General features: G+C 55.2%; 1 protein-coding gene across 5 annotated transcripts in view; it reads left to right on the top strand.

The window, feature by feature from the left end:
• The window catches only part of VIPR1 (vasoactive intestinal peptide receptor 1), a 33,292-nt gene extending 13,031 nt beyond the window's left edge, over positions 1-20,261 (top strand). For 3 of the 5 annotated variants that reach the window (XM_059162343.1, XM_059162340.1, XM_059162345.1), the window contains exons 3-13: positions 3,492-3,599; positions 9,686-9,792; positions 10,976-11,082; positions 11,504-11,636; positions 13,842-13,995; positions 14,550-14,610; positions 14,811-14,877; positions 15,250-15,341; positions 17,788-17,917; positions 18,152-18,193; positions 18,854-20,261. In XM_059162343.1, coding sequence (XP_059018326.1) covers positions 3,492-3,599; positions 9,686-9,792; positions 10,976-11,082; positions 11,504-11,636; positions 13,842-13,995; positions 14,550-14,610; positions 14,811-14,877; positions 15,250-15,341; positions 17,788-17,917; positions 18,152-18,193; positions 18,854-19,045 — 1,193 coding nt within the window. In that variant the 3' untranslated portion in view covers positions 19,046-20,261. The remainder of the gene's footprint in view (positions 1-3,491; positions 3,600-9,685; positions 9,793-10,975; positions 11,083-11,503; positions 11,637-13,841; positions 13,996-14,549; positions 14,611-14,810; positions 14,878-15,249; positions 15,342-17,787; positions 17,918-18,151; positions 18,194-18,853) is intronic. The other 2 variants (XM_059162342.1, XM_059162341.1) reach the window with 2 other exon arrangements.
• Positions 20,262-24,637: the final 4,376 nt, after the last annotated feature.

Raw genomic sequence — 24,637 nt, forward strand, 5'->3', positions numbered from 1 at the left:
AGCCTTAAGACTAAGACCTGGGTGAGAGGTGGCCAAACCACCCACTATCTATGCACTGCCACCCCCTCCAAGGCAGGGAGGCAGGAGACACTGCACACCGGCCCCAGCAGGCCCTAGCAGCAGGATCTGGGACTGCAGGCAGCCCAGAGAGGCCCAGACCCCAGAATCTAGGCCCCCATTGCAGTGCCTCCTAGGCCCCGAGGGCAAGCCACCCTCGTGATCTCCATGAGATCATTGCTGGCACAGGGCACCTGCCGGGTGCCAACATCCTGCCACCAGGAAGACGGCCTGGGATCCAGAGGAGGGCAAGTATGGGTCTGTGGGCAATGAGTCTGCCAGTGACCTTGCGTGGGGCTCTGTGTTTGTGCATGTCCATATGTGTGCTCTTGGCCCACGTGGGTGTGGAGCTGCGTGTGCCTCTGGGACCTGTAAAGCCCCATGTCAGACTCCAAGTGTCTCTGTGTGTGTCAGGCGCATGTGTGTCTGTAAGCCCGGAGAGGCCTGGATGTGTCTGCCCGGTGCGCGGCGTCTCTGTGTGGTGGTTTGTGGATGTGTGTGTGTGTGTGTGTATCTGCGGTGTGCCTGTTCCTCTCTGTGCTTGTGTGGCTGTGAGTTGCATGTATCACTCCGTGCCTTTGTTTGCTGTGTCTGGTCTTTCTATGTCCACATAAGCATACATGTATATGTATTTGCCCATATGTCTGTGGTTCTTTGTGTCTGGGAGTGAGTGTCTATATGTGTCTGTCAGTGCACACGTGTCTATAAACTGGCACAGAAGCCACCTATGCTTCCCCCGCTCCCACCCCAGGCCCCAGGCTTGCTTTCTTGCTCAGGTGGCAGTCCCCAGTGAATACACACAGCCAGCCAGCACCCTGCATCTCTGTGGGCCTAGGGACATACGTGGTGGGGTCTGTGGGGCCTCTCTGGGTCACACACACACAGACAAGAGGCTCTCCAGATGGCTAGCATTGTCTTACCGACCTCTCTGTTCTCAACTTCCTGAACCTACTGCCTCCTCCAGAAAGCTTCCCTGACTACATGCCCTCAGTGGCTTTCCTTCCCTGGCTCCCCTGCCATGTCACAGTTCACAGCCCAGTCCTGGTGGTGCTTAGAGTCCTTGAGACCAAGTGCAGCCTCCTGAAGGGCAGTGCCCAGTCTCCCTCTCCCTGTGCTGCTTCTGGGGAAGCTGAGCTCAGGGCTGAGGACCCAGCTCTGAATCTGCTCTTCAACCCGTGCCGCAACTTGAGAACCATAGAGCTGAGTTTGGCGGGGACCCAGATGCAATAATTGGCCTACAAAACAAGGTGTGCCCAGCATTGTCAGAGGGCTAGAGTCCAGCAGAGCAAAATTCCCCCAAGAAATGGGCCTGGAGCCCTTCAGAATGGGAGAAGTGTGAGAGGTTTGCTGGAGAGGGAGCATGGGAATGGGTGAACAGGCTGCACCATTCACCAGCAATAGGACCTTGGGCTAGTTACCTGATGTCTCCATGCCTCAGTTACTTATCTGTAAAATGGGAGGGTTAAATAAGTTGTTTATTTAAAGAGGGTAGAGCCGTGCCTCCCACATACAAAGGCTACATAACTGTTTGCTGCTATTACTAACAGAGTCTTAAATGGCAAGCAGAATGTGGTGGCCTTGTGGGGGTCCCTCCAGGGCCTCCAGAGAGGTTGGCACAGGAATGGAGGAAGGACTGGGAGCCAGAGGGAGGCCACAGAAGCCTCAAGACAAAGTGGACTGAAGATTCCGTCTGGGGGCCCCGAGAAAGGGAGACTGTGTTCTCTGGCACGGCCTCGTCAACGCAGATGCTCTCAGCCTTCAGCCGTTGCCACCACCTGGCTGCTGCAGCCCCAGAAGCCCCTCCCCAGTGCCAGCCTACTCTAGCACTCAGGCTCCCAGGGCTCTTCCCCAGCTGGGGATGTCCTTTTACCTCCTCTTCCCAGGCCCCCTTCTTGAGAATTTATGAACCTTCGGACCTGGGCTGGGCTGGGCTGGGCCCAGCTGGCATTGACTTTGGCTTGGGGGTTGGGTTTCCTGAGAAAATCTATGCGTCTGGCAGTGTTGCAAAGAAACAATGAAAACTCCCCCAGGGAAGGGGATCCAAAAGAGTCTTAGTCCCTCACGGACACCCAGACCCTGAGGAGGTAAAATCATGCATCTGCCTATTAGATCAACTGCCTAGGGACCCCACTGTGCACCTTCACCAGCCAGCCCTCAGGGCTCATAGGTACAGGTGGAAAACACAGCCTGCAGGGCAGGGCTTTCTCCAAACTCACCTCCTGAACACCACCGCTCCATAGCACAAATCACAGTTTGACTAATTTGGGGGCATAGGTGTTACTTTTTTAATTTTCTGAAGACTCCTCAAGACCTAGCTAAATCCCAGTATACCCACCACCCCATCATACCCAACACCTCCTTTTATGACAAATATTTTCTAATGTCTCCTTTACGAAATTCAGGACATGTGCGTCCATTTTTCTTTTTTTTTTTTAAATGAAGTTCTGGTTGTAAAAGAAAAATAAAAAGGAAAGTGATTTGTAATGAAATACTACGCATACATTCAGGCACGATGACACTGACAAATAAGAAGTCATAGTCTGAAGCCTGGAATGTACTTGTACATGGAAATGCAATGGGTGGGTTGATCTATACAGTGGTTGCTTCCCTGACTCCAGTTCATGGGCAGCATTGTTAGAGGTAATGTGATTTTCTAAAAACCTTGAACAGCTCTTAATAGTATTCAACATACTGGGCACCTGGATGGCTCAGTCAAGCATCTGCCTTCGGCTCCAGTCATGATCTCAGGGTCCTGAAATCAAGTCCCGCATTGGGTTCCCTGCTCAGCAGGGAGCCTGCTTCTCCCCGTCTTTCTGCCTGCTGCTTCCTCTGCTGTGCGCTCTGTCGAATAAATAAAATCTTTTAAAAAATAATGTTCGACATACAACAAAATCCCTCCCTTTACTCAGTTGCATTTCTGGAAGACCCCACGTATGTTAAAACTATACAGGAAGTACCTTGTGTTTATATGGAAAATGGAGTAATAATCTAGGCTCTGTCATTACAACACATTTTCACCTACACAAATGCCCAGGGGCTCACTGGAAAGTCTTGCAGAATACTACAATACTACAGTTCATTATCATGTGACACCTTGCAGGATGTCTTCCTGGCATCCCTGGGACCTGCCCTCCAAATGCCAGGTGAGACCCCTAATTTCTGCAACAAACAAAATCCCCACCATTGTTCAAAACATCCCCAGGGGGAGCTCCATCCCTCACTGAGGACAACGGAGCTGTAGTCCTGCCACCCATCTGAAGAGGCCCTTTGCAGCCTGGGCAGGGTGATGCCAGCTCTCTCACACTGGAGGTTCCTCCAGGTGGTACACTGGAGGAAGAAGAAGAATGGGTGCCGGTGGGCTCAGGTCCCAAGGCTGGAAGAACCTGATGACTGTGCTGACCAGTGTGTCCTCTGCCTTCCCCCCTCCCCCTCAGGCTGCAGCAAGATGTGGGACAACCTCACCTGCTGGCCAGCCACCCCTCCGGGCCAGGTGGTCGTCTTGGCCTGTCCCCTCATCTTTAACCTCCTTTCCTCAACTCAAGGTAAGAGGCCCAGGTTAAAGCCAGGGAGCTGGGGCAGCTCAGGCGGTACCAGCTGGAGTGGGTCCCCACCTGTTGAGGAAGAGAGCAGGCAAAAGACAGTGGTCAGAGGGGCTCAAGCAATCAGTGGGGGGGCTTCCTGGAAGAGAGTGTATTGGCACTAGGTCTTTGAAGGATCCACAGGATTTGATTAGCTCTTCACATAAAAGATAAGCACATGGGAAGGGCTCACTAAATATTTGTTCAGCAATTGATAACTGATTGACAGATGCATGATTAGATTATGGCTCCTGTGTTCCCGTTGTCTGGTCATGACTGTCTTTCACTGCCTGGAGCCGATGACCTTTTGGGCTTTGCTTATACACCTTGTCATGTTCTGCTTCAACAAATGTTCTCTAGAAGGCAGAAGAGGAGGAGCCTCTTTAGGAACTGGGCTTTCTTGCCATCCACTCACTGAGGAAGCCTCCAGTGTATATTCAGCCATTCTTCGTTGAGTGAACATTTATTAAACATCTACTAGTATGACAGGCATGGGCTAGACAAACACAGGGCGGGGAGCATTAGACCAGCCATGCTGTCTGCCTGGCTCTAGCTGAAGAGACATTCAGCAGGGACACAAACACGTGTTGTAAACGTCAAGGAGTCCTGGGAGGGAGAAGGGGGTAAGGCACAACATTAAGGCAGGTGTTTGTGGATGGAGGGGTGACCTTTCAGCTGCAGTCTGAAGTCCTGGAGGTGGGGAAGATCCTGAGGGGGGCGGGGATTGTGGAGAGGGAGGATCAGCAGCCTGTGGGATGGACAATGAGGAAATGCTGTGGAGGTCCCAGGCTGAGCAGGGGAGGGAAGAGAGCAGAGAGACAGGGGGCAGAGGCCTTGCCGGCCCTGAGCGCCGACTGAGTCCTTGGACTTTTTCCTAAGTTCACTGAGAAACCACTGGGGACATTAAGCTGGGGACTGACCAGTCCAATTGAGGTTTAGGTTTTTTGGGTTTTTTTTAAAGATTTTTTTTTTAATTTATTTGTCATAGAGAGAGCGAGCAAGAGCAAGCATAGGCAGACAGAGTGGAAGGCAGAGTCAGAGGGAGAAGCAGGCTCCCTGCGGAGCAAGGAGCCCGATGTGGGACTCGATCCCAGGACGCTGGGATCATGACCTGAGCTGAAGGCAGCTGCTTAACCAACTGAGCCACCCAGACGTCCCGAGGTTTAGGTTCTTAATCGATAATTCAGATTTCCATGAAAAGAAAGGATTCTGGGGGTGCAGTGGGAAGATCCAGTCCCAAGGCAGGTGAGAAGTGGTAATGGTTTGGACTTCAAGCATGGCAGAAGAGAGAAGTGGGCAATTTCCCTGTCTGTGAAGGATGCATGGGACTCCTGGCAGGGAGGGAGGGATCCAGCATGCCCACCTCAGGTCTAGGTTGGATGAGCTGGAGACTCATCAAAGACTAAGGGAGGAGCAGGTCTACAGAGGGAAGGACCTAAGGGAGGAGCAGGTCTGCAGGGGGAAGGACCCGAGAGAGGAAAAGGTCTGGAGGGGGCAGGACCCAATGAAGGAGCAGGTGTGGTTGGGGGAGGACTCCGGGAAGGAGCAAATCTAGGGTGGGAAGGACTCCGGGGAGGAGCAGGTCTAGAGTGGAGAGGACCCGAGAGAGGAGCAAGTCTAGAGGGGGAAGGATTAAGAGGAATTCTAGATAAGAATTCAGAGGCTGTGCAGAAAGACTCTTGGGCATCTCTTATTCCAGATGGCCCTTCGCTCTCTGGACCTATCTCTGTGTATAATAGGGACAGGTGGTGGGCCAAAGGGACTCTGGAGCAGGCTGGTGTTGCCCTCCAGTGCTCAGTGTTGTGACTTCCCCAGTGAGAGAGAGATGTCGGTGCCCTCCCTGTGGAGTCTGGGAGCAGTCAGAGACATCCGTATTCCAGGCCAGCTCCCACCTAGCCCAGCTTTCCAGGGGAGCCCGATACCTGGACAGGTAGGTGATGAACTCTTCCGGCAGCTTTCATGCGTCCAGTCCACAGAGCCTGGCACCCGGCCTTCTATCAGATCCCTGGAAGTGCCTGCTACTTGTGTTCCTCCTTGACAGTCCTCTAATTGCATTCCTCCTGAAGGCTTTTCCTTCTGTCCCTGCTGGAATTGACAAGGCAGTTCCTTCCCTTAAGAACCATGGTGCCTTTGTGCAGATGAGAAGAAGGCAGTCCCTCCTCAGGCAGAGTCAGCCTCTCACCAGAACCCACCACAACCCACCTAATGACAAGCTGAATATGAGGTAGACTGGTCCCCATGTTATTAGCCAGATGCCCTTGTGCAGTGTACAACCTACATAGCTGTACCTGGCGGCCTTAGCCTCTGAAAATGATGGAGAGAAATAAGAGACCAGCATAGGGGCTCCAAATGGAAGGGAAAGAGGGTGTATTTTCCTGGGAAGAAGGTGTGAGCCTTAAACTCCAGAGAGGGAGGTTTGTGAGAAGGCGAGTGTAGAACGGGGAGAGTGCCAAGCCCAACTCCCACCCCTTTGGGTAACAGAACTGGGGAAAGAGCGTCCTCCCTGGAAGCATTGGAAGGGATATAGTTCTACAGGGAAAGTTGAAGACACCTGAAGAGAATAAAGACTGTAGAGTTAGAGAGAAGTCATCTCCCCAGGCTGGGTAAAAAACCCTGGGAAAGGAGTGTTGTTCAGGCAAGGGACTGCTCATCAAGGCACCAAAATGTCCATGGGGGCCTAGTCCTTTGATTCCTGGTCTGCATGTCTTTCATCTGTGGTGTTTTTACCATGAAATATTTGTAAAGACATTTTTTAAGAGTGACGACTAGGATCGCCATTTTGGTTAAGACAACAGTGGCTACATTAATGTGTCTGTGGGGTCTGTGGGACACCTCCCTGCCCGACCCCCTGCGTCATGAAGCCATAGGTAAGAAAGTCTTGATGCCAACCTGAGATGTTTGCTGTGGCTCACTGGGACGGGGCACCACAGACAGGATTTCAGCAGGAGAGCGCTCATACTCAGAGCTAGGGTTGAGAACAATCTCTTCAACTATCTCGGGGTGGGAGTGGGTTGGAGGGACAGGAAAGCAGTGAGAGTCATCAGGAGGCTCTTGCCTAATCCCAGGGAGAGAAGATGGTGGCGGTAGTGCGGAAGGGAGGCTGGGATGAAGGGGCTGGTGACTGATGGGGAAGGGGAGAGAGGGTGAGGCAGGGTGTGTGGGGAAGCAATTCCACCATTTCTACCTCCAGTCACTGAGCTGTGCTTTCCTCATGGAGAGCCCAGGGAGGCGTGGAGGGGAGGCAATGACTTCTTTGTGTGACATGGTGAGCCACAGGAGACTGGGAGATTGTGGGGTTAAAGTCCCTAGACCCGCCCTCCCGCCCTCCGTATTCCCCTCAACACATACAAGTTGTGCTGGTTCCCAGGCCCGTCTGGAGAGAGACTTTGAACTGCTTCTTGGGGTCTCAGGTGGCCACCCTTGAGATCTCTCTTCAAGAATGTTTCCTTTGAGACCTGGGGCACAACCCCGGGGCTGTACAAAGAGGCCATCCAGCTCTGAAGGTGACCCACTATCCACTCCCTTCCCCCGATATGTGGGGCAGGCAGGTTTCCAGGGGACAGGGTGCCCCTCCAGAAGCCCAGAAAGATGTGGAGACAGGCCAACCCACAACTGTATCCCAAGCCTGCTGCCTCCTTGCTGTGTGACCATAGGCAAGTCACCCGACCTCTCTGGACCTTGGCAGTCCCCTCCTTTAGTGGAACTCATCATAACTCCTAATGGCTAGCTTTAACACAGTCCCATTTGCTGCCCCCCACCCCTGCAGTGTGAATGCTGGTGGGTCCCCTAATTCATGATGGTACCAGGTGCCTGCTGTGTCACATCTGGCCTCACCAAGCCCTAGTCCTTCTGGCCAGTGGGGTGCTCAAAACTCGAGGCCTTGGTGTCCCAACCTCAAGGCTGGCTGACTTGGGCTTGTCACCTTTTTGGACTTGCCCTCCCACCCCAGCTGGTGGGGGAAGTCCACACAAGAATCAGATCCTGGGAGGGAACCTCGGTGAGCACCTGAGATCTGGGGCTGAGGCAAGCCTGTGGTTTTACTGAGGGCCTGGTTGAAGCCTACCCAGGCTGCACGGGCAGGGTGGGTGGAAAGCTAAGGGGCTAAGTGAGTACTTCTCTCTTGCGCTGGGAGCCCCTTGCAGTAGAGTGGTTGGGAACTGGCCCAGAGAAGGGCTGCCAAGTCAGGAACTGGCCCCGCCCAACACCCCTGTCTCAGTAGAGTGTCTCCTGCTGGCTCCAGACCTCGCAGTGGAAAGAGACCCTGGCCCAGCTGCTGAGTCTGTCCTTGGCTGTCACTCAGTTCGCCAGCCTTGAGGCAAGGTGGCAAGAACCTCTTTCAAAGGGCGGCCTGGAGGATTTACAGAAATAGCGGGCAGGGAATCACCCGGTTGGGTGTATTCCAAGCCAAGTTTAGAAATATTAAATGCACATGCAGAGTGACTCTCCCTGAGCTCTCAGGACAGCTTGATTCCTCCTACAGCTCTGCTCCTGGACACCCAAAACAAGCTCTCAGGCCCCCCTCAGTGCAGGCTGGGGCAAGGTTACCCAGGATGACTCCTGGGGTCACAGCTGCCATAGCCTCTCGGGGCAAGTGACCAGCCTCTGGGAGCCTGGCCTCTCCAGGTGAAATGGGCTTCCCTTCCTCGCTGGGGGGTTGAGGGGATCCAGTAAGATACTGGGCCTCAAGTACTCTGTCCAGTTGCGACAAACGAAGGTTCTCAATGGTGATGCTGCCAGTGATGGTGCTGGTGACAGCGATGAGACCCCTGATGGTGATGATAGTGGTTGTGCTGGTGAGGCTGGTGGTGACCGTGATGGCGCTGGTGGTGATGCCGGGGACAGTGATGACACAGGGGTGGTGACGAAAGTGATGCCGGTGGTGGCAATGATGGTGACCCCAGTGAGAGCGCCTGGAGTGTGAGGAAGGAGCTATATAGGTCAAGGACGTTAGGACCCGTCTTCTTTCTCAGCTCTCCCTCACTTCCTCACCTCATCATCCTCTCCCTCCTCCTCCATCCATTTCCCTCCTCCTCCTGCCCCTTCTCTGCCTTCTTGTCCTCCTCTCTCTATTCCTTTCCTCCCCCTCCTTCTCCTCCTCTTCCCCCCTCCCTCCCACCCCAACAAGCCAGCTCTCACCTGGACTTGGACCCAGGTGCCTCTTTAGTGAGTCCTGGGATCTTCTCTGGCTCCCCCATTTCCCCTTCAGTCCCTGCCCAGGACTAGAGAGCCAGCAGCCACAAGGGTAGCCCTCACATCATGGGCCCCCCCTAGTGGGTCCTGTTGCTTTGCTTCAGCTTTGGGCCTCTGAGGACAGTGGAGGGTGCCACAGTCCCAGAGGCCCAGCTGCAGCAAAATTCAACCCCACGACGCTGTGGGGCCATGCTGCCTGATCCCCTCTCCCATGTGCCTTTGTCTGAGCAGGCTCCCCAGCTAGGACTCCCTGCTTCCCCACTTAGTATTTCAGACCTGCACCCTTCTCAGGTGTCCTTCCTGCCTCACCTTTGATCCCGCTCCAGTGGCACATCTGAGCCATACTGGGTATGGGAGGAAAACAGGCCTATTGGCCCAGGCAGACTGAGCCAGGAGGAGCCCCTTGGGACAGCCAGAGGACAGCTGTCTGTACCCATGGGGCAAAGAAACCCTCAGCCACTCCAGCACTTTTGGCCCTGTGACCAGGGTCACAAGCACTCAGCTTGTGACAAGGGCCACGGGTCATTCTGCACCAAGAATCCAGGCTGTGACAAGAGCCACTATCTATCTTGCCCCGGGGGTCAGTTTTAGACACGGCAAGGGGCAGGGCTGAGCCCAGAAAGGTCTGCTGTGACTGTCCCTCATGCTGGAGGGTCCCCCTGGCAGCCTGGAAGAGATTTGCCCCACCCCAAGTCCCCCATGATGCCCTAGGGTCTAGGGCAAGGTGGCTGGAGCCCAACACCACCGGGGGTGGCAGGGATAAGGTGAGCTCAGGGACAGCCAGGCCCCACGCCTACTCCATAGACTCATCCTGCTCCCAGCCTCAACCTCTCTCCTCTCGGCCCCTGCCCTCCACCCAGGCCTCAACGTGAGCCGTGGCTGCACCACCGAGGGCTGGACACACCTGGAGCCCGGCCCCTACCCTGTTGCCTGTGGCTGGGATGACAAGGCATCAGATTTGGACCAGGTGGGCCTCTGTGCACCCCTGCCCCTCCTCCCCGAGAGTGCCTCGGTCTGCAAGGCTCTTTCCACTCTCTCCCAGCAAGGAGTAAGGTTGCTGTTGGTGTGGAAGCCAGGACTCGGGTGGGGGTGGGGTCCTTCTCAAGCCTCCTCCCTCACCACACCTGCACTTCCAGGGGCTCATCTCCCTGTCTCTCCCTGACCCGGAACAGGAAAGGGGCTTTCACCCTTCCAGCCGGGCCACCCCCCCGCCCCACCCTCACCCCACCCACACTCCCCCACCTCGTGGGCACCTTGCTCCGGTCCTAGAGGGGGACAGGCCAGGCAGGCCTCATCTCCCTGTCTCATGCAGAGGGGAAACTGAGGAGATCTTGGAAGGAACCACCCTCAGATACCAGGCAGCCAGCCAGGGACAGGAACAGGGACAGGACTGTGGTCCTGAGTCCCAGAACAGGGACACCCGGGAGCAGGCAAAGATGGGCTCGCTGTATGGATGTGGGCCTAGGAACCAGGGAAAGATTCTGATAGGAAGGTAGAGTGTAACTGGAGTCCTCAGCTAGGAGCCCCTCATTGCTTTGGTGCGGGGACACAGGTGTGTGTCTGTCAGCTGTGACATTGGTCCCACCCCAGACACTGCTCGGAGCTTTCAATGTTCCCACGAAGGCAACTTCCTCAGAGGCCCTCAAAGCCCACCAGGTCCTCAGGCAGGATCTAAACCCCCTAAATCCCACTTGACCCCTTGCTTGGGCTCTGGCAGGGGTGGGATGTGGCGAGCAAGAAGGGAGGGCGCAGTGACCGAGGTTCTGCACGTGTGTCCGTGGGGAGGGCACTGAGAGGCACCCAGCAAGAAGCTCTTGGATTCTAGCTTCGTCCTGCCACCCCCTGAAAGGCCAGATTGCCCTCATCCTGCTGACCGCTGCCCCTGAGAGCCCACAGTGGCAAGTTACCCCCAGTGTCTTCTTTGGCATCCTAATTTCCTGTGTGCCTCCCTTGCTGCACAGTGTAAGGGCCTCAGATGGAGCCTGAAGGGCCAGAATGTTGGACCACTGGGGGGACCAATTCCTGGGCCTCTTCACCTGCCAAGGCAGGGATGGGAGGCAGGGTGTGTAGAGCACGCACCCCTGCCAGCACCCCCTAGGTGAGCCCACCCCACCTCCACCTAAGATCAACCCTTCTTCTCCCCCCTGTAGCAGCAGCGGTCAATGTTCTACAGCTCCGTGAAGACCGGCTACACCATTGGCTACAGCCTGTCCCTTGCTGCCCTTCTCATTGCCACAGCCATCTTGAGCCTGTTCAGGTGAGGTCTAGCCCCAGGGCAAGCCTCAAAGCCGACCCAGTCAGTTCACTTCTTTCCTCGAGCCCTGCCTGGCCCAGTCATGCTCTGGTCCCCTCCCCGGTCACCCCCAACCCACGCAGCACACAGTCCCTGTCTCTGTCCCCCAGCTAGGCCAACCTCCCCAGGAGACAACAAGCTGCTCAGAGCGATCCACCTGTCTCAGCCTCATCCCCACAGGATGGTGCTGAACCTGGGAATAGGGCACAGAGGGTGGGGCTGGCCCTGGAGGCCGAGGCCCACAGGACTGGGCTACCCGGGGGCGGGGCCTGCACTTGGAGGCCACAGGCTGCCCTTGCCCTGCCCTCACATGGAGCCCAGGACCACGCAGTTGGGCCGGGTGGCCGAGCCCCCGCAGCCACCCAGCTCAGCCCGCCTCGCGCAGGAAGCTCCACTGCACACGGAACTACATCCACGTGCACCTCTTCATATCCTTCATCCTGAGGGCTGCCTCTGTCTTCATCAAAGACCTGACCCTCTTCGACAGCGAGGAGCTGGACCATTGCACCAAGGGCTCGGTGAGAACCCTGCCCAGCCCGCCTCGTCTCCCTCTTTACCTTCTCACACCACATCCCTCTTCTCCCGCTTTCTCCCCTTTTCCCCTCTCCCCCTTCCTCTTCTCTCTCCCAGGATGGCCAACCCCCCCATGTGCCACCATCCGCAGCTCCTTGAATCCCACTTCCCTCCCAGCTACAGGAGATGGTGCACAGATGCCTGGGAGCTCTCACACCTGCCTGTGCCTGTGACAAGGGCCTCTCCTTGGTGGAAGTGTGCCATTTTTGTGGCCAGAGTCCACAGTCCCCCCCACCCCCACCCCAAACACACACACCACCATCCTGCCACTATTGCTGACTTCCAAGTGACCTTCGGAAATTCCCTGCCTCAGTTTCCCTATCTTGCAAGGACTTCAAAGCTTCCTTCCTCCACCTCCCTCATCACCATCATCTGGAGCCAGTCCAAACACACAGCCCTTCTCTTTCCTTCTTTTCCTGCTATCAGCCCTGTTCTGGGGCTTCCTCAGGAAGGGCATTCAAGAGAGTATCTAAGGAATTTATTGCCCATCACTAAGGGGTCCATCTCCAAGTGATCATGAGCACTGGCCCCATCTCTGAGGGCCCAAGACCTAAGACAGAGAGCTCAAGACCAGCCCTGGCTCCCACCTATTCCTATGGCCAGTGACTCATTGCTTCATGAGGGACCTCAGAGGCACTGCATTATTTTGGGGTCAGCAATACCTTCTCCCCAGAGAATAACCTGTGATGATGAATCTCAGGCATCTTGACAAGAGGGAGGGAAAACCCAGAGTGGCCACCTTGGCCAATCCCAGAGCTCCTCAGAGGACCCCACCCAGGAGCTGGGACTTCTGAGCTACAAAGCCAGGAAGCCTCCAGCACACCTGTTAAGGATAATTGCGGAGACCTGTTTAGCAACTGTCTGAAGCTTTTCTAAGGCAGGAAGCACAGCTAATTGTCCTGTTAAAGAGATGAGCTATTCTAGTTGTAAAGTGAGGGGGGGGGGGATGGGAGACACCACCCGCCTATAGCTGGCAGAACTGGAGTGACACCTGAGGAAGGAGCTTGCAGCCAGAGGGACAGGAGGGCAGGCTGCTCTCTGAGGATGTCTTAAAGCCAAGGGCACAAGAAGGAAGGGTGGGAACCTGTGTTCCAGGGAGGAGTGAAATCTAGAGGGCTTCCTGGAGGGGGATAGCTTTAAGCTCCGCCTCACAGCTACTTGGGTTTGATCTGAAATGGAAGACTGTTTCTGGGAGAGGACAGGGCCCGGGGGATCTTCCAGTCTTGCCAGGCGGGCCACCTGCAACACCTGATTGCCATACTCAGGGATCCCCCTGACTCTCCTGTTGTCCTCACCTGCCTGGGGAACGCACTCTCTTGCCAGCTCCTCTGCCCCCAGGAGGAATGACCATCCCTTCCCTCTCCTCTTCTTCATCTCTACTTCCTCTTCCTCTTGCCTCTTCTCTGCCCCCATCTGTCCCCAACACTTCCATAAGGCCCCCCTCCACAGTCCACAGCCCATAGCCCATAGCCCATAGCCCCACACATTCAGGCAACTCTTGCAAACTCAGGCAAGAAGGCTCCCTCAGACCTCTTCCAGCTGCCTTCCATCTAATTGAAATAAGGTGGATGAGTATGTGGGGGAGGGCTTAAGTGTATGGGTAGGTAGATGGACTGCTGAGTAAGTCGGTGTGTGGATGGCTGTGTAGGTGGAAGGCTAGATGGGTAAACCAAGAAAAAATAAATAGATGACGGGTAGGGGGTTGGGTCAGTAGACAGGTGGATGGATGCATGGATGCCCGGATGGCTAGGTGGATGGATGCTTGTGTGTGTCTAGTTGGTAGAAAGATAGAAGAATGGAGAGATAGATGGGTGAATGCATGGATGGACTGATAGATGGAGAGATGAATAAATGATCAGTGGATGTGTGTATGGTGGATGGAAAGATAGGTGAGCTGGTAGTGGATATCTAGTGGGTAAAGCAATGGATAGATGGGTGGGAAAGTGCAAGCTTATCCCAGAATATTGGAGGATCTAAAATCAAAGATAATGGGAAAACCACCAGGGACATTTCTAAGGGGACAGTGCGAAAACAACAGAGAGATTAAGTTGGCCATGCTGCATCTGTGTTTGTTGTCCCCAAACAGACCGGGGGCAGGTGGGGGACCACTTCGAGCCTCAGTGAGCCCCTTCTCTGTCCTCCCCCTACAGGTGAGCTGTAAGACAGCCATGGTCTTATTCCAATACTGTGTCATGGCCAACTTCTTCTGGCTGCTGGTGGAGGGCCTCTACCTGCACACCCTGCTTGCCGTCTCCTTCTTCTCTGAGCGGAAGTACTTCTGGGGGTACATACTCATCGGCTGGGGTATGGTACCAGGGAGGGCTTCCAGGCTGGGGACAGAAGGGGCAAGGCCTGGGAAGCTCACTAGGGGGTGGGTGCCAACCCTGCTTGCACTCTTCGGTCTCCCTGGGCTGCAAGTCCTGCCTGCCAGGCTCTCAGCCAAGGGTTGATAAAAGTCCCTCAAACCTTTGACCCCGGGGCAGGTGCCCTCATGCTGGAGCTGCACCTAGGGCTGATCTGGGAGATGGGTTCTGTGAGCATCCATTTCTGCTTCAGCCCCTGAAACACAGGGTCCCTGCTAGTCTGTAAAATACCTCCATCAAAGTTAGAAAAAGATTCTTCCTTTGGGTGGACACAGTCCCTGAGGAGTAGAGCTCCACCCCCTCAGTGGAGTGAGCATCTTTGCTCAGTGCACAAGCTATGTAACCGCAGGTGACAGCCCTGGCAACCCACCCTTTCTTCCCTCCTTCCGTCCCTCCCTCCTTCCCTCCCTCCCTCCCTTCCTTTCTTTCTGCTTCTTTCTCCTAAACCTCTCCCTGTGCCCTCTCCTCTCTTTCTCTCGCCTTTGGCCCTGACAGGGGTGCCCAGCACATTCACCATTGTGTGGACCATCATCACAATCCATTTTGAAGATTTTGGGTGAGCTGCTGCCCCACCCCCTCCCCCTGGCTGCCATCACTTGGGGCTGGTCCCCTGGGAGGGATGAGGGAAACTGGGAGCAACAGAGCCTGGGCCTGTAGTTTCTAATGGGTACAGGGGCAGAGCCGGAACACCAGAGAGGGCCTCTAACTCCGGCTGAGGACAACTACTCTCATTCTTCCCCACCATGCCCTGTCCAGATGCTGGGACACCATCAACTCCTCATTCTGGTGGATCATAAAGGCCCCCATCCTCACCTCCATCTTGGTAAGGCCTCCTCCCGCCATGTAGAGATGGGGAAATTGAGGCCCAGCTTGGGTAGTCGATTTCCTTTGGCAACACAGGAGATTCATGTCAGGGTCAGAACAGAAATGTAGGCTTCCCAGTGCCTGTGCAGGACTGTCCCCACCCCTTACCCCATCAGTTCCTCCTCTAGGGTAAAAAAAAATGGATTGGGAGGCCCAGTCCTTGGAGATGTGAAGTAGAGTTCCCAGATGGCCTGCCCAAAAGGAAAAAGCCAGGGAAGAGATAAGATGGACAGGCAGCAGGGTCCTGGGGGGGGGGGGGCAGGCCATCAGCCCAGGGACCTGGACACCCTGGCCTCCCCTCTCTGACCACTGACCTTGACCTCATCACCAGGTGAACTTTATCCTATTTATTCTCATCATCCGAATTCTGGTACAGAAACTTCGGTCCCCAGACGTTGGGAAGAGTGACAGCAGCCCATACTCGTGAGTATGCCGAGTACCCCGGTGTCCCCATCCCTAGACTTCAAATCTACCCACATTTCCTGGAAGTTCTCCAGGAACTCTGATGAGTGGAGTCATGAGACAGCCACCTTTCTCTTGCCTACCTCTGCCCCCATGACCTGGCTCAGCCCACAAGGGTTGCCTGCCCCAGGCTCCCCCTTCCACAGGTCTGCTTCTCCTGCAATCTCTTACCTAGCAAGTGATCTGAGCCAGGTATGTGTCTGCTGCTAAGCCAGGGAGCTTGAAAGACAACAGATGACCTGTGCTTTATTCATACCACATGCCCAGTCCCTGGCTTGTATGTGGCACAGAAAAAGGACCCAGTAAATGCACGGTAGATGCATGCCCTGGGGGAGCCCCCAGGTGAACAGTGAGATAGCCACCTTCAGGATGCAGCCGCCCCCAGTAATACTAACACCTGTGCTTTAAGTGCCATGCGTGTGGTAAGGAGTTTCTGAACATCATCTTATGTCATCCACACTGTCCCCTATCAACTGTTCCCATTTTACAAGTGAGGAAACAGACACGTGCTCCCTTCTCTTCAAGGTTCTGGGAGCACATGGCCATGGCAGGGGAGGGCGCAGTGTCCATGGGACAGCAGTCATGCTCCTTGCTTGGCAAGGTGTAAGGGCTGCTCTCTATTCCTGGGAGGACTGCAGAACCAGGCAGGGTTTCATGAGAATGAGAGGGCTCAAAGACAGAACTAAAGAAACATGGACAGGGTGGCTGTGGGGAGGTGAGTAGGGGTTTGCCTGCCTACAGATGGGAATAAGAGATAGCTTCTCAGTGCTACAGAAACCGGACAACCCTGAGACGTCCCATAAGGGCCTTTCTTTCAGTCCTGGGATTCTGGACTGTTCCTGGCCCGGCTTCTCTTGAGGGAGTCTTGTGCTGTGGTTCTAAGATTCTTGGCTAGAATGTCACGAGCTGCTGGATTTAGGATTCTATTCTGGAATCCTGTGATTCTCTCCGATGAGACTAAGGCTCACGCTCCCCCCCCCCACCCGTGTGACGACATTCTCCCACGCTGGGTGCGTAGGAGGAGCTTCCCTTCCAGTCTGAGAACGGAAGGCCCTGAAGGGATCTGTGTCTGCCAGGGGGCAGCACATCAGGCCTGTGCATCCTAATCCTCCCCTTTGCCTGTGGGGCCCTGTTTTCCCCAATGCACAATTGCTCCAAAGGGCTCAAAGCAGAAGCAAAGAGAGCTGGTCATCACCAGGTCTCCGTGGGTGAGACAGAAACCAAACAGCTGTCAGCAGGCAGAAGCGTTGGGGGGAATAGAAGATGGAGCTCCCCACTGAGGGGCCGTCAGCTTCCACTCTTCACCTCCCCATAAGCCTTCAATTTAAAGAAAGCCTCCATCTGTCAGCCTTGGGCATGGGGAATAGGTTTGTGGCCCAAGAGGGTGGGCAGTGCTCAGGATCTTGGAATGGCTGGGAGCCGGGTCCAGGAAGGAGCTGGAGGGGCAAGGCCCCAGTCTCTGCCCCCAGTCAGCTATGGGACCTCAGACACAGGACTAGGGTTCCCTGGACTGACTGCCAAGGCAGAAGAGATAAAGGCAGAGACCCCTTGGCCCTCAGACCTCTCCCAGCCAATGAACTATGGGCTCACTGAGCTGCCCGGACTGGCTGTGAGGTCAGGGGACTGGCAGGGTGAGCCCTGCTCCATCGGAGAAGGAGGGTCATTTGGAAGGAGGATCAGCCCTGCTGTGCACACATGGCTGGCAAAGGAGGGGCTGGCCCTGCTGGGAGTGTGTGTATCGGTGTGGGGAGGCTGGAAGAGAGGGAAGTGATTCCAGAAAAGGTGGCAACTCCTAGAGGAGCGGACAGGCGAGAAACCAGAGACAGAGAGCAATACTAAACCAGGCATAAACTTGAGTGCCCAGCATCCTCCCAAGTGGCCTCAGGAATATGGGGTCAGCACCCCAATTACAGAGACTTCCTTCCCAAATGTCCTCATCCCCAGTAGAGAATGAGTCTCTTGTGGAAGCAACACATTTCACAGCCCCAAAAGCACTTCTGAATTTAGAGTGGGCATCTCTGTAATTTGATCATGTTGAGCAGACATTGACCACACTGTGAGGATTAGGGAATCTGACACCAGGCGAGGGGGAACTAGGATCTCCTGTGGGCTGAAAACATCTCTCCCTTTCCTGCCACAGAACTTGAAATACTGTATCTTATCTTCAGGGTTTCATACTGGCCTTGTTTATAGACTCCCCTCCAGAAGGGTGAGAATAGAGTTTCCCTCTCCCTCATGCTTGTCTCCAGGCTAGGAGAGCTGGGGGGCATGAAGGCATGGGCACCGCAGATCTGAAGCAGGAACAGAGGTGAACACAATATTTCCAGGGGCCAGCAACCCAAGCTCATACTTCCCCGTTGTTATCCCTACCTCCCATGCCCACCGTCTGCACCTCTCCTGTCCCCAGGAGGCTGGCCAAGTCCACCCTTCTGCTGATCCCCCTGTTTGGAGTGCACTACTTCGTGTTTGCCTTCTTTCCCCACAACTTTAAAGCTGAAGTGAAAATGGTCTTTGAGCTCGTCGTGGGGTCTTTCCAGGTATGAACCAATGACCAAAGGCTGCATACTTCTCTGGGCTTTAAGGGAGTTCAACCTGGGGCCTTGGCCCTTTGCCAGTGGCTTCCAATTTTTTCCCTGTACTGTTTAACCCCCTACTGTATGCTTTGCTCTTTGGTTAACCAGGGGAACACAGGGGTCATGGCCATGGGTGGTACAGGGCTGGGGGCTCCTGGAGTCTGTCTGCCTCACATCTCTGGCTCCCTTCTTCCCTAGGGTTTTGTGGTGGCCATCCTCTACTGCTTCCTCAATGGTGAGGTAAGCCCCTCCCAGATCTTGGGGACCAGGCAATAACACTCCAGTTGGCCCAGGGTCGGGAAACAGTGATGGGATATGTGCAAAGCAATGATGAGTTCAGTCTTGCTACTCCGAGTGTGGTTCTCAGACCAGAAAACAGGTGGAGGTGCACACCTAGGACCTTGTTAAAAATGCTGATTTCTGCCCCCACCTGGCCTCCCAGACCTGCTGACTTACCATGTGTATTTTAAGACAAACACGCACACATACACGCATACACAGATGTGGGATTCGTGGGCCCATCAGTTTGTTAAGCAGCTGTATGCAGCAAGTCGGTGGGGGTGGGGGGGACCCACCATCAGAGGCTGAGTTGCTGTACAGCCCTGGTTACAAAGCACAGAACTCCATCCACTCAGATGAGCCTAAGTGAGCTGAAGGGCAGGGAACAGAAGAAGGGGGATACAGCCACCCCCAGGCAACAACCCCTCCCTCCCTGGGCTGCACCCTCTAATCCTCTCTGCCTCCTACCTCCTCCCACTCCAAAGCCTTGATTTGACCCCCCCATTCCTATGTGGTCCCAACTGTGCACTGGCCAAGGGAGGATCCATCCGGACGGAGCAGGCCAGTCAGTAGTGGAAGAGGCCTCTTAGGGGCGGGCTTGACCAGGCTCCCTTCCCCCAGGTGCAGGCGGAGCTGCGGCGGAAGTGGCGGCGCTGGCACCTGAAAGGCATCTTGGGCTCGAGCCTCAAATACCAGCATCCCTCAGGAGGCAGCAACGGCGCCACGTGCAGCACGCAGGTGTCCATGCTGACCCGCGTCAGTCCCGGCGCGCGCCGTTCCTCCAGCTTCCAGGCCGAAGTTTCCCTGGTCTGACCGCCAGGCGCCCGGGGGCGCAGGGCGGGCCCCTCCCGCCCGCACCACCCACCCCGGGGTGGCACTGGGGACAGAGGCCTGCCCGGGCGAGGCCAGCCCCAGCCCCGGGCTCGGAGGCTGTCCCGCCCCCCAGGCCATTGTCCAGACGCCCCTAGAGAACTCTGCCCTGGCGTTTTCCCGGAGGAGGGGAGGGCGCAAGGATGCGGGAGCAGTCTAACCTCTCTGCAGGCTGGCGCGCTGGATGCTCCCTCCCGGGAAGATGTTGGGGTGGAGCTCAGTAGTCAGACTCCTCCCCGCTAAGGCCCCCTCCGCCAATCAGGGGCAAGGAATCCATACACGCTCACCTGACTCTGCGCCCCGCCCGCCCGCCCGCTCTCAGTAGCCAGCCCAGGAAGGCCACCGCGGGTCCTCTGCGCCGTGTAGGTGGGAACGTGGAGAGCGCCGAGGACAGAGATCTTGCTCCTAAAGGTCACACGCCGCCGCCGCCGCCGCCTCGGCAGGGCCTGAAGTCCCGTGGTCGCTGTCAAGTTCCTTTGGGTGAAACATTGACGCTCAGGCATCTCTTCTGGGATGCCATCCCCTCCCCCATCGTCGTGCTCCAAGACGCCCAGCTCCTCCCGGTGGAGGAGTTCCTCTGCCTCAGGCAGGTGCGCTTCTGATAGAGTTTAGTTTGGGGTGCACAGGTGTCTCCATAGTCTCCGCAGAAGTGGAGTGGTCCCGGGTCGGCTGGAAGAGTTGAGACTGCCTTACGGGCTGTGGGAGTTTCCCACATGTGCCAACTATTCAAACCAGGCTCAGAGACGTGCACTGATGAACCTCTTCATCTTCGCATCGTCAGTAAGGTGTGAACAACGGACCCCATTTCACAGATCGGGAAACAGTCTCCCAGCGCCGGACCTCGCCTGTCACAAAGCTAGGGTTTGATCTCAGATCTGACCGACAGGGAAAGTGAAATTAACTGCTGCATTTTATATATTGTAACAAGCTGAATCCTCTTGGTTATTTGTATCACCGCTAATATTGTTACCACCCAGCCTGGAGTGTGGCTGAGGGGTCCTCTGGCTCTGATATCATCCAAACCAAAGCCTGTGGGCCGTAGCATCCTGGGTCTACCCCACACCTTGTAGCCCCATGGCTTCCTGCCCACGCCCCAGCCAGAAGACCCCCTCAGCTCTGCAAACAGGTTTGGACAACAATAAATGGTGGGTTGAATTGGCTTGGTTTCTCTGGTGGATGATATTCCCGCGTGGCTTCCAACATACAGCAGTACCCCCCCACACACTCCATTCAGAGGATGGGAGGTTGAGAAGAAGGGGAGGTCACAGTAGCCAGCTGCCACCACCATTCGGGCTTTGGATGGGAATCCTGCACTCCCAGGTGACAAGCACATGGTTCTAAAGGCTTTCAACTCATGTTCCATTGAGTGGTATCCTCTGCCTTTTGAGAATGATGAAGGTCCTTACTCTCTGATGAGGACCCTCAATGAGAAGACCTAGTATAAGGTCATCATCGTGTCTCCTGACCTTCTAAATCCAGCCCAGAGGAGACAATTCTATTCTTGGATCACTGCAAAACAGCTGACAGAGCTGCCTGTGGTCCCCAAAATGGTTAAGAGGGAGTATTTTCCAGACCAAAGTGATTCCTGCAGACAGGGAGAGGTGCAGGGGGTGTGAGCTGACCATGTCGACATTGCCCAGAGTTTGGCTAAGAGGAGATAGGTAGAGGACAGAGCAAATGTCACCAAAATGAGTGACAGAGCCAATATGACTAATGGAAAGGGTTAGACGCAGAGGCAGGAGGGCGAAGTCAGTGTCAGTTAGCAAGAAGTCTCTGAAGCCATTGCCTGACCTGACCCCATGCCTTCTACTTCCTGCAAACCTGCAAGGAGGTTGTCCTGCTATGGGGGAAGAAGAGGGATACCATACTGGTACCAAAAAAAGGTGGGGGTGGGGGGAGAAGAAGAAGAAAAAGAAGAAGCAGCAGCAGCTAGTATAGGTTGCCAAAGGCTCAAATCTGCTTGCAAGGGTCCTTAAAAGCCTTGTCCTATTCAGAAACAACCCAGGACCCATAACAAACGACAGTCGCATACCAGCACCCTGCAGAGGCCCAACTCAGGAGCAGTTAGCCCAAGGTCAGAGTGGCTGGACCCAGAGCACGGACAGCCCCAGGCACATACCCTTGGATCAATGGCACAGGAGGTCTGGCAAGCGCAAACTCCATCTAGATTCACATGCCATGCCTGCCTTGTGCATGGTCAGCTGTAGGACAGAGGAGGCAATGTTCCTAGCTTTGGTTTCAGGCACTTTCTGGCTTGCTGGAGAGAATATTCTTGGCACTAACCATCTCTTCCCCTGCCCAGACAAACAGTGGTGACCACTGATGGGGTGCTGGTGGTGGAGAGTGGAGGGAAGGGTACATTTGGGTCTCCTTGAACTTGCTCTGTTCTTCCCTGAGAGTTCCCATCCCTACTACTCCAAGGCACAGGGGACAAGAGAGAGGGAACAGGCAGGATGGCCATGCTCCTCTCACCCAGCTAAGCCATGTCACTCACTCTGATTTCCCTCCTCCCCTTTTCAACTCAGTTCCTCTCTGAAATGGTTCCAGAGACATTGTCTACCAGTAAGGTTCAGAAGACCCAGCCCTAATCTTTTAGTCCCAGTTCTGATCCAGACATTCTCATAGATCTTGAGCAGTTCCCCATCCCTCTCTGGTCCTCAGCTCACCTGGTGGATGGCTAGACTTAGCTCCTGCTAAGGCATGAGCAGTTAATGAGGAAGGGGCTTCCCAGAGCCCTCTGTCACCCGCTCCATCCTCTGGGCTCGGTGTCGACAGCAACTGGAGGGAGACCCCTAAGCAGACTAGGAACAAGGTATGCACAGAGGACAGAGGCTATGAGAGAACAAGGAACAGTTCTCTGGAACTGAGGGATGAGTTCAGGCTGGTGGGAGAGGGGGAGGGGAGCAGGGGAAACAAATGGAAAGAGTTAACAGATTCTAGAAGCAGAGAATTTTCAGAGGAAAGGGCAGCACCCCAGCTTCCAAATCAAAGAACCTATAGGCTCCCTGGCCTATGGGAAGGCACCAAATCAAGCTGGACCCCGCCTGTCCACCACAGCGCCTGAAATCAACCATTAGTGTCATAGCATCAGGATAAGGAGAGAGCCCAGGGGAGACCAGATGTTTCAGCCAGAAAGGCAGCAAGTGAAACAACCATGGAGAGACCCAAGACATGGGCAGCAAAAGGGAGGACTCTCGGTGGGGTCCTGCCCTGAGAGGTGGCAATAGGTGAAAAGCCCAGTGTTGGGCATTTGGGAACAGAGAGAAGCTGAAAGAATGCCTCAGGCCAGCAGAGATCATGGGCAGACATCCCAAGCTGTCTGTGGAGTGGGAGTGACCAGGAACAGAATTTTTCCTGTGCTCCCTCTTCCCTCCAGCCCATCTCCCCCCCCCCCCCCCCCCACACACACACACCCCTGCCAGGCCTCCAAAGGCATTCATCAGGCCAGTCCAGCTCATCTCTGTCGCCACCTAGTGGGTCTCTCAAGGACTTCACCAAGGTTGGCCTTTGGGCCCCGAACACCAGGGTTCAGGCCACTCCCCAGGAGGCCAGGTGACACAGAGGGCAGGCCTCTCTCCTCAGCTCCATTTCAGACTGAAATACAAGAGGGAAGTGGGAGCGAGGCCACAGGCCTGGTGAGCCCAGAGACAGTGTGGGATTAGAGACATCCCGGCCCTCAGACCCAGGCCCCTGAATTTTGTGGCATACAGTGATCCCTGTCCCAGTTCCAACTGCAGAGCTGGGCCCCTCAGGGACAGATTAGGCCCTGGCCCTTGACTGAGCCCTGACCCCAGTTCCTGAAAGCAAAGTCCAGTTAACTCAGGTGGGTGGGTGCCTCCTGGAAAGAGGCACAGGGAGCTGCCCACCATCCTGGTGTAGAGGGCCACCATCAATCGATGGTAGAAGCCACCATGTGGACAGCACCTTCCATTCTAGGGCACAGGCTGAACAACGAGGGTGGGCCAGTGAACCAGCTGGATGGATAAGGAGCAGCTTCCCAGGTAAAGAGACATTGGGTTGTCTCAGGACTAAGTAGGCATCTCTAAGTCCCAAGGGAGCCATGATGGACGCAGGGACACCCAAATCCAAATGAGCAACAGGAACCCAGTGAAAGCTCCTTAAATGAGGCCAAGGGGATGAGTCAAGGGGTAGGCTGCTCTGGCTGCTGAGAAGGGCCCCAAGGGTAAGCTGAGGAAAAGACGCCTATCCACCATCCAGGTGAGGGAGGAGGAGGAGGAGGTTTGGGGAGTTGATGACCCAGTTTGGGAGAGGCTTTCTGTAAAGTCTGTGGGATGTCTGGGGACATCTGCTGAGCCAGGATCTAAAGCAACAAGGCACAGTCAGAGGTGGGGAGACCAGGACAGCTCCCATGGGGGAGGGGCCACTGGGAGTCCATATCTGCAGACATCCCCATCCGGCAGTGCTGGGCTGAGTGCAGTGAGGAGTCAGTGTCAGCCCCTCCATTCCCACCACTTGCTCAGGGCCCATTTCCTGAGCAATGACCCTGCCTCCCCCCACTCCCCCCATGTGGGAACAGGAACTGCTCTTATCTCTCCCGAGGGAGGAGGGCTGGAGCCACAGCTGGCAGTCATTAAACACCCTGATCAGGCCAGGGATGGCGGAGATATTAATAGCCAGGAGTCAATGGCCCAGGAGACACAGCATCCCAGGGAGAGGGACAGTAACCTCTGCAGGCCATGGGGATGAGGAAGACAGGTCGGAAGGCCATCCTGGCAATGCCCTAGTCTCCACGCAGGACGGCTGGGGTAACCAGAGTCCAGAGAAGAGAATGGACTTCTCCCCAGCAAGTCATTGGCAACATCCATACTTGAACCCAAGTCTCCAAATCCCAGAGCCCTGCTTCGTCATATGGATTGCCACAGATGAGATTCACGCAGAGTGCCCTGTGTGGAAACACAAGCAGAGCAGACCCAGCAGAGGACACCAATCTTTAGTCTCTTTATAAAAATCTCGGTATCTTGTTCCTTGTGTATTTTTTGCATTAGCTTTTTAAAAAATATTGCATTAGAATGGTATTTATCCAGCTTATTGAATTTTTTTTTTGCCACCTCCTTAAATTTTGCATCTAAGGCCTCACTTGCTTCAGCCTGGTCCCAGCCCAGCTCCCAGAGGTCCCAGCATCCCTTGGTTGCAGCGTGTCAGTGTGGAAAAAACTGAAGCATTGTGAACCAGCCTCTACATGACTCAGAGGGCAAGGGTCCTGCCTGGGTGATGCCTACTAAACATAGGCAGCTCCTAGGTTAATGCAGCAGCTCAACCCAGTAGTTTGTCCGTCTCCTCTGCCATCCTCAGTATTTTGACTTGCATCCATAGACGTATCCCCTCATGCTTCCAAGATGGCTGCCAGTACCCCAAGCATCATGTTCTCACAGAATGCCATGCAGTGGCATAGAGACTGTCTCCTGTGTGACTCCTTTTATCAGAAGGATAAGCTATGCCAGAACCCAGCTTCTGCACACTTTCCTCAGGGTCCTGGGCCCAGACCAGCTCACATACCCAAGCTCTGTCTCCAAC

This window comes from Mustela lutreola, chromosome 2 (assembly GCF_030435805.1).
Source record: "Mustela lutreola isolate mMusLut2 chromosome 2, mMusLut2.pri, whole genome shotgun sequence".
NCBI classification, from domain to species: domain Eukaryota; kingdom Metazoa; phylum Chordata; class Mammalia; order Carnivora; family Mustelidae; genus Mustela; species Mustela lutreola.